Here is a 16,009-nt window from a genome sequence, read left to right on the forward strand (position 1 = left end):
TGTGTGTGTGTGTGTAATTTTCATCACCTTGTATCATTAAGAGCAAATTGGATGAACACTTGACTAGATTAATTGAGATGGACTCCCTCCATGAGGCAGGAGTTCATTCCAGCAAGGGCTGTTTACCAATTAATGAATCTCTATTTGATTAATCATCTGTTTTTTTAATAGACCGGTCATATAATTGATTAAATTTATATAAATTTTACACCATGCAAAACCTCAGTATAGGGTTTGGCTTTATGTTTGGGGCTTTTGTTTGTTTTTTAAAGATACTGAAGTCAGCACAATAATTTATTTATTTCTAACACCGCAGCTCTCGTCGTAAGAAGGAAACGCCACCGCCAATATATTCTTTTCCAGTTTCTGTTCCACTGTAATAATTGCAGCAGTGCACCAGAACCAAAAATAGCCTAAAAAATTAAACAGGCATGCTGCTAATGCAAAGTTACATGAAATAAAATGTTCCCGAGTTAAAATCAGCACTTATCAGTGAGGTAACTGGATTGTTAGTTGACTAATAATCTACCTACACTAAACCAGTTGAAGCTTGTAACTATACTTTGAGTCCCTATATCAATTGCCAGAGATTAGGACAGATATGTTTAGGCGTTGATATGTACCGTATGTATATTGCGGGGGGAAATATTTAGGGATGTTTTCTGCTGCTGCATTTCATGGCACATGAAATATCTTCATAATCAAAAATGCCTTTTTAAATAAGGTGATTGGGAAGAGGTGACACGTGTGAAATCTGTTCAATGCCACATTTCTAGAAAAAAGAACACTTTGCTCTCCATAATCATGTTGCTCTGTCTCTCTTCTTTTACCTTTCAGACTCGAAGCTCCCGGCACTCACAGGGCTCTCAGCCTGGCCTGGCCGATCAAGCCAAACTCTCCTTTGCTTCTGCCGAGTCTCTGGAAACCATGTCTGAAGCTGAGCTGCCCATTGGGTTTAACAGGATGAACCGGTTCCGGCAAAGCTTGCCTTTGTCCCGTTCCACCAGCCAAACAAAACTCCGGTCTCCAGGTAAGAACTGTTTCTCAAGCATTCCAAGTTAGCAGAGATGTATCCTGATTTTAGACACATCTCATTGTTTTGTCACCCTTGTTGCATCTGTTGTGGGGCTCAGGGGTACCTGCAGTTGAAGCTGCAGTTGAAGGGTACCTGCAGTTGAAGCTATTTTGCTCCAAGTACTTTTTGTGGTTGCAGAGGGTAAAAGGTACCGAAAGCTTAAATCTCAACAGGAAGTGATGTGACCATGACAAGGGACTGGTGTCAGTACCCCCCACTTTCAGATCCCCCTCTTCCTGGCCATTTGAGAAAACAAGGCCCAGAGTGTGGCCTGCCACAAGTCCTGTGACATGTTGGAACAGCTCCATGGTTTTCATGGCAGTCATGAAGTCCTGAGCCACCCCAGAGCCTTGGCATGGATGTTGAAGTCCCCCAGAACCATCAGGCTGAGAATCCTCAACACTGCCTCCACAACTATCTCTGTCAGCTCATACTTATGGGCAGCCAGATGGGTGGTAAACCAACAGAATCCCTAATATGTCCCGATTGCCCAGTGCCAGGAACACTAGATACTTTCCCTGCAACTGGACAGAGAGCCTGGAGAGAGAAATGGAATCTCTATAAACTACAGCAACACTCCCTCCCCAACCCTCAAGTCCTGCCCTGATGCTGCACTGAAAACCCAGGTGGCCACAACTGGATGAGACCAACTCTGCCCTGCTCACCCACCTAGGTCTCAGCGACACAGACCCGATGGTCCTCCTCTTCCATAGTCAAATCATGAATGAGGGAGCTCTTACTCAGAGCTGACCTGAAATTCAGCAACAGAAGCCGCAGTCCCAAGGGCTGGCTGATAGGACAACCGCAATTCCCTAGGTTAGTGGCACACGGTCTTTGCTAACTTGGTGCCTTCCATCTATTTTGAACTACAAATCCCATGCTAGTTGGGGCTGATAGGAGTTGTAGCCCCCAAACTTTTGGAAGGTACCAGGTTGGTGAAGTTTAGCAGACTGCATATCTTTGAAAACAACAACAACAACAGATTTTGAGGTTTTGGCTTGTTTTTAAAGACCTGTGTTTGTGTACAGCTTAATTGCATAGTCACTGCTTCTATGCATAACTGAAGCTAGTCTTTTTACTGTTCATACCTGGAGTTCCCATTATGTTGCCATGCAGAAGTTGGAACTCCCGTCAGCTCTAGCCAGCTTGGTGAATGGTCAGGGATGCTGGAGGCCAGCCACTCCTGGTCCATATTTTTATCTTAACCATTTTTATATCTGCCACCCAGATAGCTGGCTATGGGATAGCACAGAAATACTGCTACTACTATTAGTACTACTCTTATAGTAATTACTTGCTTGTTTTTGTTTATATTACAAATTATCGCTCGCTCAACAAATTAACTCAAGGTGATTGAGGGGAAACATTTCTAAATAAAGAAAGAAATAAAAATTACAAACATATTTGGAAAAGCCCATTCAGGGCTCTTTTTTGAACTGATACCAGCAGGGAATCATGCCTCTAACTACTCCCTTACATACGCCCAACCAAATAGAAACCCAATGCCAAGATGTTTATTATCATCAGCACTGCTTAGTGAGTGATCACTGTAATTATTTTTTACGTTTGAGCTGTAACTTAATTATCACGGTCTGTGTTCTTGCGTTTTCGTTTTCCTCTGGCCATACTGCTTTTTCTTTTGTTCTCTTTCTCTCTTTACACCAGGGATGGGGAACCTGTGGCCTTTCAGATATATTGTTAGACCCGTTGAAATTAATCAACATGACTAATTTAGAGCTATTAATTGTAATGGGTTTACTCTGAGTAGACCTTGGTTAGGTATAACCCTTTGTTGGTTTTGTGGCAGCAAAGTACAGTGGTACCTCTAGATGCGAACGGGATCCGTTCTGGAGCCCCGTTCGCATCTAGAAGCAAATGTAATCCGTGTCCGCGGGTCACGTTTTGGCGCTTCTGCGCATGCGCGTGACGTCATTTTGAGCGTCTGCACATGTGCAAGTGGCAAAACCCGGAAGTAACATGCTCCGTTACTTCCGGGTTGCCGTGGAGTGCAACTCGAACACGCTCATCCCGAAGCACATTCAACCCGAGGTATGACTGTAACACAGTTACTACTCACTCCTTTGGGAATTTTGTGGATGTTTCTGAAGCAGAACAACAGAGCAGAGCAGAAAAGAACAGAATAGATGGAAGGGACCCCGAGGATCATCTAGTCCAACGCCTTGCATTGCAGGAATATGCAGCTGTCCCACACAGGGATCAAACTTGCAACCGTGGCATTATGAGCACCACATTTTAACCAGCTGAGCTATCCAGATGTCTGAAGGAGAGATGGGGAAAGGCACTGTTTTTTAGTAGAAATATCAGAGTTTTGGCACAAGTACTGTCTGATGTCTTCTACAGGTGGCCACTGAATGCACTTTCGAGATGAATGAAACATTCAGTAGCCCCTCCCCCCCAAGAGATTTCAGTCGGTGTGGGGTTCACATTTGTGAGAGATGATTCTCTCGTTCTGACTCTGTGACTCTTATTTCTGCTAACACTTTACCACCTGAAGAAGAGTCTTATGCAACCCAGAAGCTTTCCATTCTGCTAGCATTAGTTGCTTCAACTGATAACCTGCATTTCTTGACCTGTTTCTTTCCAGTCTCCTTGTCTCTCACACACACCCTTTCCAATTTTCCTAGGTGTCCTTTTTCTCCAGTTTGGGGATGAAACAAGACGGGTTCACATCACCCACGAAATCAGCAGCATGGACACCCTGCATGCCCTTATTGTCCACATGTTTCCTCAGAAGCTGACAATGGGCATGCTCAAGTCCCCCAACACTGCCATCCTGATCAAGGACGAATCCCGTAACGTCTTCTATGAGCTGGAGGATGTCAGGTGAGAGCAGTGCCTTGCTGGAGACACTACTAAATGCTTGGAGGAAGTGTGACATTGACCCCCAAGTAAAGGACTATATGACCAGTCTGCTATTTCCCTCCCTCCTGATACCGTGCTTTTCTTTTCATTCCCGGAGCTCCATTCACTGTGCTTATATGAAACTTTAAATCAAGAGTGGGTAATTTGCGGCCTTAAGGGCCAAATGAGGCCACTGGCCTAATTTAATTTGGGCATGGGAAGCCTAGAGGAAGATGGAGGAGGGTGGGAAGAGGTGGGTGAATTCAGTGATGGAAGGAGGAACGGGAGGAGTAGTGAAGAAGTCCTCTGCAAGCATAGGAACATAAGAAGAGCCCAGCTGGACCAAAGGTGCAACAAGTCCAACATCCTGTTCTCACATTGGCTAACCAGATGCTCCTATGGGAAACCCAGAAGCAGAGCACAATCACAACAGCATTCTCCCCACCTGTGACTCCAAACAACTGGCCTTCCTAGCATCCTGTATCAGACAGTGGAAGTAGGCCATGATAGCTAGTAGCCATTGATAGCCTTATCCTCCATGAATCTGTGCTGTCATCTTTTAAACGTATTTTGAATTGTTATGCATTGTTCAATTGGTATTTATTTTTTGTAAACCACTTGGAAATCATCTGTACATCAAGTGGTACAGTGCTGCCTTGGTTCTCGAACTTAATCTGTTCCGGGAGTCCGTTTGACTCCTGGAACCATTTGAAAACCAAGGCACGGCTTTCGATTGGCTGCAGGAGCTTCCTGCACTCAAGCGGAAGCCGCATCAGACGTTCAGCTTCCGAAAAATGTTTGCAAACCAGAACACTTACTTCCAGGTTTGCAGTGTTTAGGAGCCGATTTGTTTGACAACTAAGCCATTCGGGAACTAAGGTAAAGTAATCTAAGTCAGTGGCCAACAGTACACCCCGTGGGAGCAAATTTAACATTTTTTACTATAAACCATCCAGAGAACCTTCTTTCTTTCTTTCTTTCTTTCTTTCTTTCTTTCTTTCTTTCTTTCTTTCTTTCTTATGGGCAATATAAGAAATGTAGTTGGCAAATAAGGCTGAAGTCCTAGCCTCACCTAACTGGAAGTTCACCCCATTGAATTCAGTAAGACTTACTTCTGAGCAGATATGGTTAGGATCGCAGTCTGTGTGAGTAGTAGATTGAGCAAAAGGAAGGAAGTAGGTAGCTTAGGGGCAGGAGGGGAAAATGTATTATTTGTTATAGAGCTATAACAATCAGTATGATATTCTTTTTCAAAAGTGCTGCGACTAAAGAGAGACCTGTTTGCCATCGCATTCAGCAGTGGTCTTCTCTTCCTTCCTGCTCAAGGGATTAAGAATACAAGGGACCTGGCTGGCTCAAACTACGGTACCTAGCCCAGCATCCAGTCTCCAACAGTGGACAGCTAGGTGCCTCTGGGACAGCTAGCTCACAAACAGGGCATGAAAGGAACAGACCTCCCTAATTGCTTGCCTGCTATTCAGATGCCTACTGCCTCTGAACTTGGAGGCTCTATTTATTTAGTTGTTAGGGCTAATAGACGCTCATAAAACTGTCCTCTGTGAATCTTTTTATAAAGCCATCTAAGCCAGTGGCCATCACCACGCCTGTTAATTAATAGTATGCTGTGTGGAGAAGTGCTTTTGTCCGTCCATAATCGACTGCCAGTCAATTTAATTGGGTGACCCAGAGTCTTGCTATTCTGAGAAACGGAGGAGAAGAAAAAAACAAAACAGTTATCTTTGCATTGTGCATAATTGTTGAGACACCAATACCTCAGTGCTTCCCTAGTTATTGCTGCTTTATCACCCTCTTCAGAAACCTCTTAGCACAGGGGTGCAGAACCTCTGGCTCATGGGTTGAATGCCACCCTCCAGGCCTCTCGGTCAAGCTCTCAGGGCTGCTCTCAGACCACACTCCACACCCTCCTCAGGTGCTTTGCCTGGCCGGGTGATGTCATTGAACTGTGGTAATGCCTCTTACTTGCCAGGGCAGAGGATGAAAAGATGAGTATGTGTGTGTTGGGAGGCGTATGAAAACACGTGGCTTTTGTGCAGATGGAATGCAACTTTCATCTGCCCCTGCCCACCACAGGCATGCAGCCCTCTCAGAAGATGGTTCATGAGGGAACACAGCCCTTAGACCTGCTAGGGTTTCCCCACCCTGGTCTAACATATCCCGTCTAAGCCATTTCAGTAGGTCAGAGAGCAGTCACATTTTTGCCCTTGGATAGACTCTCTGACTGTGTACACACACCATACCTTTAAAACATGTTTAAAGCACATTCCCCACCCCAAGAATCCTGGGAACTTTAGTTGACCCTCACAGAGCGAGCTTTAGAGGTATGCTTTGGGGCCACAACCCCCACCTCCCATTTGGAGTCTGGCAGCATTCTCTCAGAAAGAAAGAAAGAAAGAAAGAAAGAAAGAAAGAAAGAAAGAAAGAAAGAAAGAAAGTTTATTTGCCACAGCATATATTTCAAACATCTCCATAATCTCTAAAACCATAAAATAACACATCATGTGCTTAAATCTCATTAAAAGGAAGGAATTATTATATCTGCAACAATTTGAAAGGTTAAAATGTATACTTCAAGTATTCCAAACTACAGTGGTACCTCGGATTAAGAACTTAATTCGTTCTGGAGGTCCGTTCTTAACCTGAAACTGTTCTTAACCTGAAGCACCACTTTAGCTAATGGGGCCTCCTGCCGCCACTGCGCAATTTCTGTACTCATCCTGAAGCAAAGTTCTTAACCTGAGGTACTATTTCTGGGTTAGCGGAGTCTGTAACCTGAAGCATCTGTAACATGAGGTGCCACTGTATGTTACCCACCCCAAACACTACTCCCCCATGTGCCTCACTACCTGTGTGTTCAATAAAATTGCCCCATACTGTGTAGAAGTTACTGTTTTTCTTTTCTTGCTACCCACAGTTTCCATGTTAGCTTTTCCAACATAGCTGTCTGCCAGATCTCTTCATACCACTTATCCAAGCATTCTCTTGATGAGAGTGTTGCAATTTCAGCCTCATTCTTAACTAGCAAGAGCACAGAATCCCTGTGCGAAAGCCAGAAGTAGAATTATGCAAACTCACATATCTAAACCCAACAGCAGGTTGCTGCAAAAAAATCCTCACTATCGAGATGTGTAAATCCTCAATATTGAGGAAGAGGAAGACTCCTGCCCAATAGTCTCCAGCAACAGTGGTGTGAGCCATTGACGTCATCAGGCTGCCTCTGTGCAGCTGTCACTGCTGCCATCATGGCCATGCATAGTCTGGCCCCTGGAATAATAACCAAGGCTGCCGTTCATTTGTTCCATTAATGCCTTTGTTCTTGCAGGGATATCCAGGACAGGAGCATTATCAAAATCTACCGGAAAGAACCTCTTTATGCTTCCTTCCCCGGATCCCACATCACCAATGGAGACCTGAGGGTAAGACAGTGGGCTGCAGTAAGGCCCCTGAACTGTTTTTGTCTTCACTGGATGTTAGTGTGGTGGTAGGTGCAGGGAGGGGGGCAGATTACTAAGGAACATTTCAGCAATGCCTGCCCATTGAACACAGTCCAGATGATAGTCACCTTGCAAGCGAAGCCATTCTGCAGATGCCTAGGATATGTTCTTTTACACTGTCTGTGTCAGGGTTGTCTATCGGGTTTTTTTAGCATCACTATCACAGCAGGAGATTTATGGGAGTAGTGAATAAAAAGTTAAAGCAATATATTTGTTCTTCATAATGCATTCATGTTGCGGAATTCAGCTCTCGATTCAGAATTTGAGGTATCAGAGAAGATTAGCGCCACCAATAGGCCTAGTTCACACTGCAATCAAAGTGGTGAACTGGTTCTAGGATTTTACCACTTTGTAATACAAATGGGAGATTACATTATTTAATGTTCTCTGGTGTATGAAATTCATTCCAGATAGAAATCAGTTAAGCCAGGGAGAATGGTTTTAGTCTAGCCTTTTCTCTGGTAAGCCAAATTTGTACATACCAGGTTTTTCTCACGGGGAGGCATCCTGTACACCCCCTTCCCTGCTGCAGTCTGAAGTGGTAGGGTCGGGTTTTACCACTTCCATCTTCTGTTTGTGTGAGCTAGGTGACAGGGATGAGTGATGGGTCTGGTTTTCATTCAGCTTTATTCTTCCCACCTTTTCCTTGCAACTTTTGACCTGGGCCCCGTGTGTAAAGGAGGGCAGAGTTTATAACATTCTCACTGTCTGATCACTTCTTCTCCCAGAGAGAGATGGTCTACACTTCCAGGGAGTCCTCTCCCACCCGGCGCCTAAACAGCATGTCACCTGCTTCTCACCTCACCTCTGGATCGCCTCCACCAGTGCTCCAGTCGTCTTCGCCGTCCCGCTCCCGCATGTCCTACAGCGGTGGCCGCCCGCCTTCCTACGCCGGGAGCCCTGTGCACCATGGCGAGCGGCTCTCCAACCTTCCTCCAGCCCAGGGGGTCTCGCCAAGCCCAAGCGCTATCCTGGAACGCCGGGACGTCAAGCCAGACGAAGACATGGCCGGGAAGAACATGGTGCTTGTGAAGAACGAGGGCCTGTATGCCGACCCCTACAGCATGGTGCACGAGGGGCGCCTGAGCATCACGTCCACACAGTCCCTGGCTGGGATGGGGGACCCCTTTGCCTACCCAGGGGGTCTCTACAAGCGGGGCTCTGTCCGTTCCCTCAGCACCTACTCAGCTGCTGCCCTGCAGTCCGAACTGGAAGACAGTTTGTATAAGCCCAACGCACAGATCTACAGCGACACCTACGGTCCAGGGATGGGCTTCCGCTTGCCCCCTTCATCGCCGCAGAAAATTGCCGACGGCCGGCTGGTAGACGTTCAGCAGAGCCAAAGCCCCCACAGCCCTTACTCAGGGCCCCCAAGCCGTTCCTCTCCAGTCCGCCAGACCTTCCGCAAAGACTCTTGCTCCTCGGTCTTCATGGAAAGCCCTGTCAACAAGCCAAGGAACCCCAGCTCTTCAGGGCCCCCAGAGCTCTTCCCTGGACCTGGAGAACGCCCCCTTTCTGGGTTCAGCTCACCTGTGCCTGCCAAGGATACGGAGACAAGGTAAGATGGGAGGCTGTCACTTCCTGGTGACCACCAGTACCATTCTTAAGGTGACTGGCACCTTGATAAGTATTTTCTGAGTTTCAACATTTAAATGCAGAGCCTGCTGCTTTGGAGCAGATTTTGGCACTGCGCAAAATTGCTATTGTCCTGAGAGGTTTTGACGAGTTACGTTGGATTTACTGCATGCACAGCGGTACACCTACTTATTTGACCTCCGTGATTCCCTGCCTTGTTTTTTCTACCCAGATTCCAAAAATTGCCTTTCTTCTTCTTTCCTGACAACCACGCACAATCCTCCTGACTCTAGGCCCCGTCTAACTGCTTTTTCCAGTCTTTCTTTCTCATCGATCCTTCCTTTCTTCAGTTTGCCCCCTCTCCTTTCTCCTCTCAAGTGTTCACCTCCTCTAGCGGCTAGCCATCCCTCTCCCAAACATCTGCTTTTTAGTTCATTGCCTGCCAGTGGTACATTCAGGTAACTGGGTTAATGGTTTTAATGGTACAGCAGGGACAGTGGTTGTAAGGCAGCCCTGCTTCATTTGGGGGCCCTCTTGTTCATTCTTTTGAGTGGGGGCCCTGGACATCTGCCCCAAAGTTACGCCCTGAAGGTACCACTGCTGCTCATGGGGCAATTAAGGGGCAGTCACTCACTGATCTCCCAATCACAATAAGTATAATGAGCAGAACATGCAAACAGGAAACTTAGGAAGGACCTTTGTTGAATGAGACTGTCTTCTGGATAAATGCTACAAAAGAATCTTAGCTAGCCATGGAGAAAGGCATCGCTGGATAAAATAGCATTGTATTACATGCTTCATGGCTGCCATTTTAATCCCACTTCCACCTGACTGCAGAAAAGCAATATCTCAGTAGGGCTGGGGAACCAGCAGGGCAGGGGAACCAGCTGCTTTCATCCCAAATAGTTGGAATGGTTGTGTGTATTCCCTGCCACCCTAGCTCTCCATCCATCCCCTTTCTCTCCCACCCTTTGGAACTTGCCGGTGTCTTCCTCCTCCCGTTCTCTTTTTTGGGGGCAGGCAGAAGTTGTCTTCAGGCAAATTAGATTAGCAAAAGAAAATCGTACCTTATCTGATGTTCAATCTCCCCGTGTCTAAATCTCTACAGCAAGGATGGTTCCTGAGTTGTCAGTAGAGTTGTCAGGGGGAATGGTAGGAACAGAGCTCATTAGGATAACCAAAAGATAGAAGGGAAGAAATGATTAGAATCAGCAAGAGAGGGCGGGTTGGTGGGCGATGGATGGCGGGGGAGAGTGAAAGCCGAGCAGGAGAGAGGTCAAAGGAATGGCAAGCACAGACCTGTCAGAAATTAATGTACCAGAAAGTGTGTGTGAGATAAATTTCTCCTCAGTACAGAACCTTCAAGCAATGCTGATGGAGGAATGCCTCTGGGATACACATTTTGAGGGAGAGAGTAGCCAAAATAAATCCAAACAAACTGCATTTTCCACCAGATTTGGTGCAAATAGACCTGTTTTATGGGGGGTTTGCCTTTCCCCTTTATGAGGTAAGCCTTATCTTAGGTATGAGGAACCTTTGTCCCTCCAGATATTTCTGAAATACAGCTCACTCAGTGCCTGAGGATTATGGGAGCTGTAGTTCAACAACATCTGGAGGGCAAAGATTCCCCACACCTGTCCTACCTCTTTTTCAAGAGCGATGGCCCCCGAAAAGAAAAGGGCTAGCTGCCTTATCTTGGCCAAGTTGCGCTGACCTCAATAGGATAGGCAGTTTTTACTGGTACAACAACCACTCACGTCAACAGGTTGGGGATTGGCGTTTGATTCTCTTCCAGAATTGAAGACCCCCCACCCCCACCTCATAAATGGCTTATTTCCTGTTCTCCACAGCAGCCATTTCAATGGAGGCTTGCTGGAGGCCAGGCTTCCATCCAAGGAAAGCAGGTTTACAGAACCCCCTTGATGCTTTGTCCTATTTACCCTGGGTATGGGCTTCCCAAAAGCACCTGGCTGGGTTGCTGTCAAAAACAGGATGCTGAACTGGATGGATTTCAGCAGGGCAGCTCTTAATGTTCTTACATTTCTCACATGTCCTCGGGAAGCTCCATTGTTTTGCTCCGTTGCTCCTCAGTTTTCACTGAATTGTGAAGACGCCTCTCTTCCGGGGGGCATTATGGAGGATGATAAATTGAGTTTGCTCAGGTGCTGCTTTCTTTTTAATGCAGACTTTCCAATGGTTTTCCTGGCATTTTGTTGTTACTTTACTAATATATATTCCGCTGTGGTGAATTTAACGTTTTTGACTTCTTTATATTGTAAGCTGAGAGACAGGCAGGATAGAAGAGTTTATAAAAACAGATAATAAATATAAACTAGCATGTTTGCTCATACTGCCATAGCGCTAGGCTAGGGATGGGAAACCTGAAGGCTGGGAGCAGAATGTGGACTCCAGGCCTCTTGCTATGGCTCTTGAGACTCTCTCCAGGCCTCCCACCTTTCCCAGTGATGTCACCCACCAACCTTGCCTTACACCCTCCTTGAGTGTTTTTGCCTGGCTGGAATGTGTCCTTGAACTCTGATAATGTGTCTTTCTTGCCTGGATGGAGAACAGAGAGGAGTGTGCAAGTATGAAAAAAATAGCCTACCATACAAAGGTAAAATTCACATGAGTTGCTGCGTCCACTTTTGCCTCTGGCTAACCCATGATTGGCATGTGCCCCAGAGGATGAAAAAGGTTCTCCACTCCATAGCTAGGCAGAGAGGAAAGAGGGCAAGAAGCTCATGTCTCACCAGGTCCTTTTTTCCTCCTCGCCCCCCCCCCCAAGGGACCGCATGGAAGCCATGGAGAAGCAGATTGCCAGCCTCACAGGACTGGTGCAGAGTGCCCTGATGCGAAGCTCCGACACAGAAAATCCTAGGTAAGAGGCTGGGGCAGGTATTGCATGTTCTGATGCTTTCTTTTTTTCTTCATTGACAGAGGAAGCAGGGTAGTCTGTGGATCAGGCATTTCTCTGGTGAGGGTTGGTATAAATATACCGATCCATAGAGATGGGAGCCATTGTGGTGTAATGGTTAAAGTGTTCCAATTTTTGAATAATTTTTGGAAGCCAAATGTCCAGCACGGCTTCCGCAACTTCTGATTGGCTGCCGAACACTCCTGCAGCTGGAAGTTGAACGTTTTGGAAGTCAAATAGACTTCCAGAACGGATTCCGTTTGAATTCCAAGGTACGTCTGTATATCAGTTTGCATCATAAAACAGCCCCTAACATTGCCTTCTCTTATGTATGTACTAAAATACTGCTCCTTTCCTCAGTCTCATGATTCTTGTGGTATAAATGCTCTGCCTCTTATATGAGAAACTTTTATTGGAAATATTTATTGACTCAAATTATATCTTCCTGTGTCAATAAGATTAGACTGAATGCAAAAAACAAACAAACAAAAACCACTTTTATTGTCGACAGCCCTTTCTGCTGATCAGGATCCTTTTGTCAGTTACTTTTTCCAGGCACCACCCAAAACAACACACTGGGGAAGGAGAAGAAATTCAACTTTGTTTGCATTTTAATGAGAAACTAACTAACTTGCACTTCTCAAATCAATACGTGAACTCATACACAGCTATCCTTTGAAATTCACACTTCTCCCAATTTTGTGACACTGTGAGCCAGCCTAGCAATATGAACAATAATGCATGCATTATGGAAAATAACATGCAAGGAGGCATGATATTAAGGGAAACTGCTTACAAAAATGTTTGTGTTAGTCAAAACTGCATACAGAAAATAATATTTATTAGAAGCTCACACTAAAGTAGCAAATAGTTATGAGGCTGTTTTTTCTTAAAAAAATTAAATAATAATAATTTGAATTAGTGTGGAAATGTAGAGAATGGAATTTAAGCCTGGAAACATTGGAAACTTGGAAAACCAAAGCTGGTAAATTTTTTTCATCTCCACAACAGATGCACAATGTTGTCCTGTCGTTTTCCACATCCTTCCCATCATAGTACGAGTGGCTCTTCCTTTTCTGTGTCTAATCCTTGTTTTTCTTGCAGTGAGAGGACAGAAGGGACTAACGGAGGGACACCTCCTTCAGCACGTAAGTGAGCATCTTGCTTTGGTGTCCCCAAGGCTGCCTTATCACAAGATAGAGGGGGTTGATTTTGACTCCACTGCTGGATAGAGGTGATGCTGGGATACCCACCCCCTTTGTTATCTCTGAACTTGGCCAAATTGGTACCTTTGCTCAACAAACCTGTTCACTCCCATCAGAAAGCAAACCACAGACTTTTTGCAATAAGGAAAATCATGGAAAATTCACTGGAAAGTGTATGATAATACTTATTTGACCTGATGACATAGGGCTTCCGCCCAAACAAATGGATGCTCAATATACATCCATCAGTCAATGACCTGTATTCAGCAGACATCAAATAGTCTTCCCGCAAACTTGCTTGGTGCAAACAGATCGGGATGGATGCTCAATAGATATGCCTCCTGGAAGCAACATGGATATAGGTCCATTAAGAAAGCTCTGCTGTACTGAGGAAGTACGTAGCTGCTAAGACTTTTGTGTCACTGTTGCACCTCCCCCTTTTCACCCACCCTCTCCTGTCTGCTCCAGGAGCCAAGCCAGAAAACAACGCTGAATTGACGCAGGCATCCAATCTTTTATTTATTCATTTAAAACATTTTTACACAGACCACTAGAATGTGATCTCATACGCAGAGAGGCTTGCTATTGTCATGCACAAGATAGGGGTGGAAGGAGAAATGAGGGACAGGAACAGGAAAACTTGGGTTGGGGTGAGTTGTGAGATCAACACAATAACCCCACCCGTCCAAACTTGTGGTAAGAATTGAGAGTTGCTCTTGTCCCATTATTCTCTATGGTCGTAGAGTGATGTTGGTCCAGGTCTTGGCATCTCTACAGTTAAAGGCACATATGCTTTGCACTGGGCATTAGAGTATAATGCCAGTTCAATATTGGACTGAAAGCAACTGCAAGTCTCTATTACTCTGGATTGTACAAGTTATGAATCTCTCTCCTGCTGTCCTTCTTTCAGCCCCCAGCAGAAGCAACGTTGGGACACCTGTACCTGGTCCTCCACCCCCATCCACTTCTGGGACACCGGCTGGGCAGCCCACTGCCATCACCCGTCTACACATGCAGCTGCATCTTCACGACCTGCAGCAGAATGCCAGCGACCTCCGCAACCAGCTGCAGCAGCTGAAGAAACTGCAGGTGAGCTGGATTTGGAGAAGGGCTGTGTCTACACTGCCTTTCCATGGGAGTGAAAAATAAAAAGTTAGGAATATATTTTATTGGGTGCATCAGGAGGAAATTGCAGCTTTCGTTTTAAAAAGGGCAAGTTTCTAGTCCTTATGGTAGGGTAGCCAATGCTGTGCTAGATGGATCATTGGTCTGATTCTGGAGAAGCCAGCTTTCTATGCTCTCATTGGTACTGAAGCTTCATTTCATTTGAGGATAAAGAGCAAAGTTTCAAGTTTCACATTTATAATAATAATAATTTCATTATTTGTACCCCGCCCATCTGACTGGGTTGCCCCACCCACTCTGGGCAGCTTCCAACAAATATAAAAGCATAATAAAACTTCAAACATTCAGATGTCTTCTAAAAGTTGTATAGTTATTTATCTGTTTGACATCTGATAGGACGGCATTCCACAGGGTGGGCGCCACTATCAAGAAGGCCCTCTGCCTGGTTCCCTGTAACTTCACTTCTCATAATGAGGAAACTGACAGAAGGGCTGGGGAGGAGGACCTCAGTGTCTGGGCTGAGCAATGGGGGTGAAGATGCTCCATCAGGCATACAGGGCTGAGGCCATTTAGGGCTTTTTAAAGGTTGGCACCAACAGTTTTAATTGTGCTTGGAAACGTACTGGGAGCCAGCATAGATCCTTTAGGACCGGTGTTATATGGTCCTGGCGGCCGCTCCCAAGCCTTCCTTTTGCAGCGAACTTTGTTCTGACGTCCAGGGAAAAGCAAGCTGCTTGCCTTGAAAACAAAAAGGGGGGAAACAAGCCCAATCCATCTTGCTCTGTTTTCACCCTCCATCTCTTTTTGCTTTTCATTTGGCTTTTATTCTCATTAGCAGCGCTCACCAAAACAAACCCTTCTCGGTGACGGGTTATTTTGGAATATCTGGCACCAAGCGAAAGGCCAGATGGCAGCTGCGCATCCAGAGCCAGCGATCCGATCTTGTCGTCCCCGAGCGTGGGAGGCGCCAGTGTTTTTCCTCGGAGTTGCTTAGCTCCAGAGCTAATTAACAGTGACAGCTTGTTGGAAGCAGGAAAGTGGCGAATGGTGCAGAGGGGTGGAAAGGCAAATGGCTCACACTGCCTCATTTCCCCCAGACGCTTCTGAACTTTGGAAAGCATTCCGCGTCCGGTCTCTGAGCCTTGCCTGCCTCCGTCATTGTCATTCACGTGCGGAGTGCATCGCTCCGCTGGGCTCTGGGAGAGCATCCTGAGAGCTTCTCTTCTAGGTGCTGCACCCAAAAGGCAGCCTTGCCTTAGGCCAGGGCGCATTAAGAGGTTAACTTGAGTATACGAGAGAGAGAGAATAATTTCATCTTTCTGGCCTGTTCTTTTGTTGAATGAGAAATATAAGTTAATCCATCCAAGTGCAAGAAATCCAAGCTCTTTGGGACAGACAGAAATCCCATGTTCAGAGATATTCTTTTTCACGATTCTGTGTAATTATTGTCAGGGCTTAGCCCTAGCATATATTTCCTTTTTCTAAGTATTATATGACAGCAGGCAGAGCAATCCTATGAGCGTAATGGAGGGAGAATCTATGGGCTTCCCCTGGCGTCCTTGTTAATGTGCGTTCATGATTATTTGTGCTCATGACAGTATCAGGGCAGTTACCCACAATCCCACTTTCAACCCTGTCTGCGCCTGCAAAAGTTTTGGGGCAGGGCACACTGCTTCATTTCCAATCTGTGCATGTCCTGTAACTTCCTGCAGGTATCCTGTAACTGAGAATCATAGAATTG

The 16,009-nt window shown here is 45.8% G+C and overlaps 1 protein-coding gene across 18 annotated transcripts in view; it reads left to right on the forward strand.

The window, feature by feature from the left end:
• The window catches only part of SRCIN1 (SRC kinase signaling inhibitor 1), a 264,954-nt gene that overhangs the window by 204,945 nt on the left and 44,000 nt on the right, over window positions 1–16,009 (forward strand). For all 18 annotated transcript variants that reach the window (XM_083469415.1, XM_083469417.1, XM_083469409.1 and 15 more), the window contains 7 exons: window positions 838–1,030; window positions 3,721–3,919; window positions 7,278–7,371; window positions 8,178–9,007; window positions 11,810–11,902; window positions 13,043–13,086; window positions 14,054–14,232. In XM_083469415.1, the coding sequence (XP_083325541.1) occupies window positions 838–1,030; window positions 3,721–3,919; window positions 7,278–7,371; window positions 8,178–9,007; window positions 11,810–11,902; window positions 13,043–13,086; window positions 14,054–14,232 (1,632 nt within the window). The remainder of the gene's footprint in view (window positions 1–837; window positions 1,031–3,720; window positions 3,920–7,277; window positions 7,372–8,177; window positions 9,008–11,809; window positions 11,903–13,042; window positions 13,087–14,053; window positions 14,233–16,009) is intronic.

Source organism: Podarcis liolepis, assembly GCF_965112155.1.
Source record: "Podarcis liolepis genome assembly, chromosome: 13".
In the NCBI taxonomy this organism is placed as follows: Eukaryota; Metazoa; Chordata; class Lepidosauria; order Squamata; family Lacertidae; genus Podarcis; species Podarcis liolepis.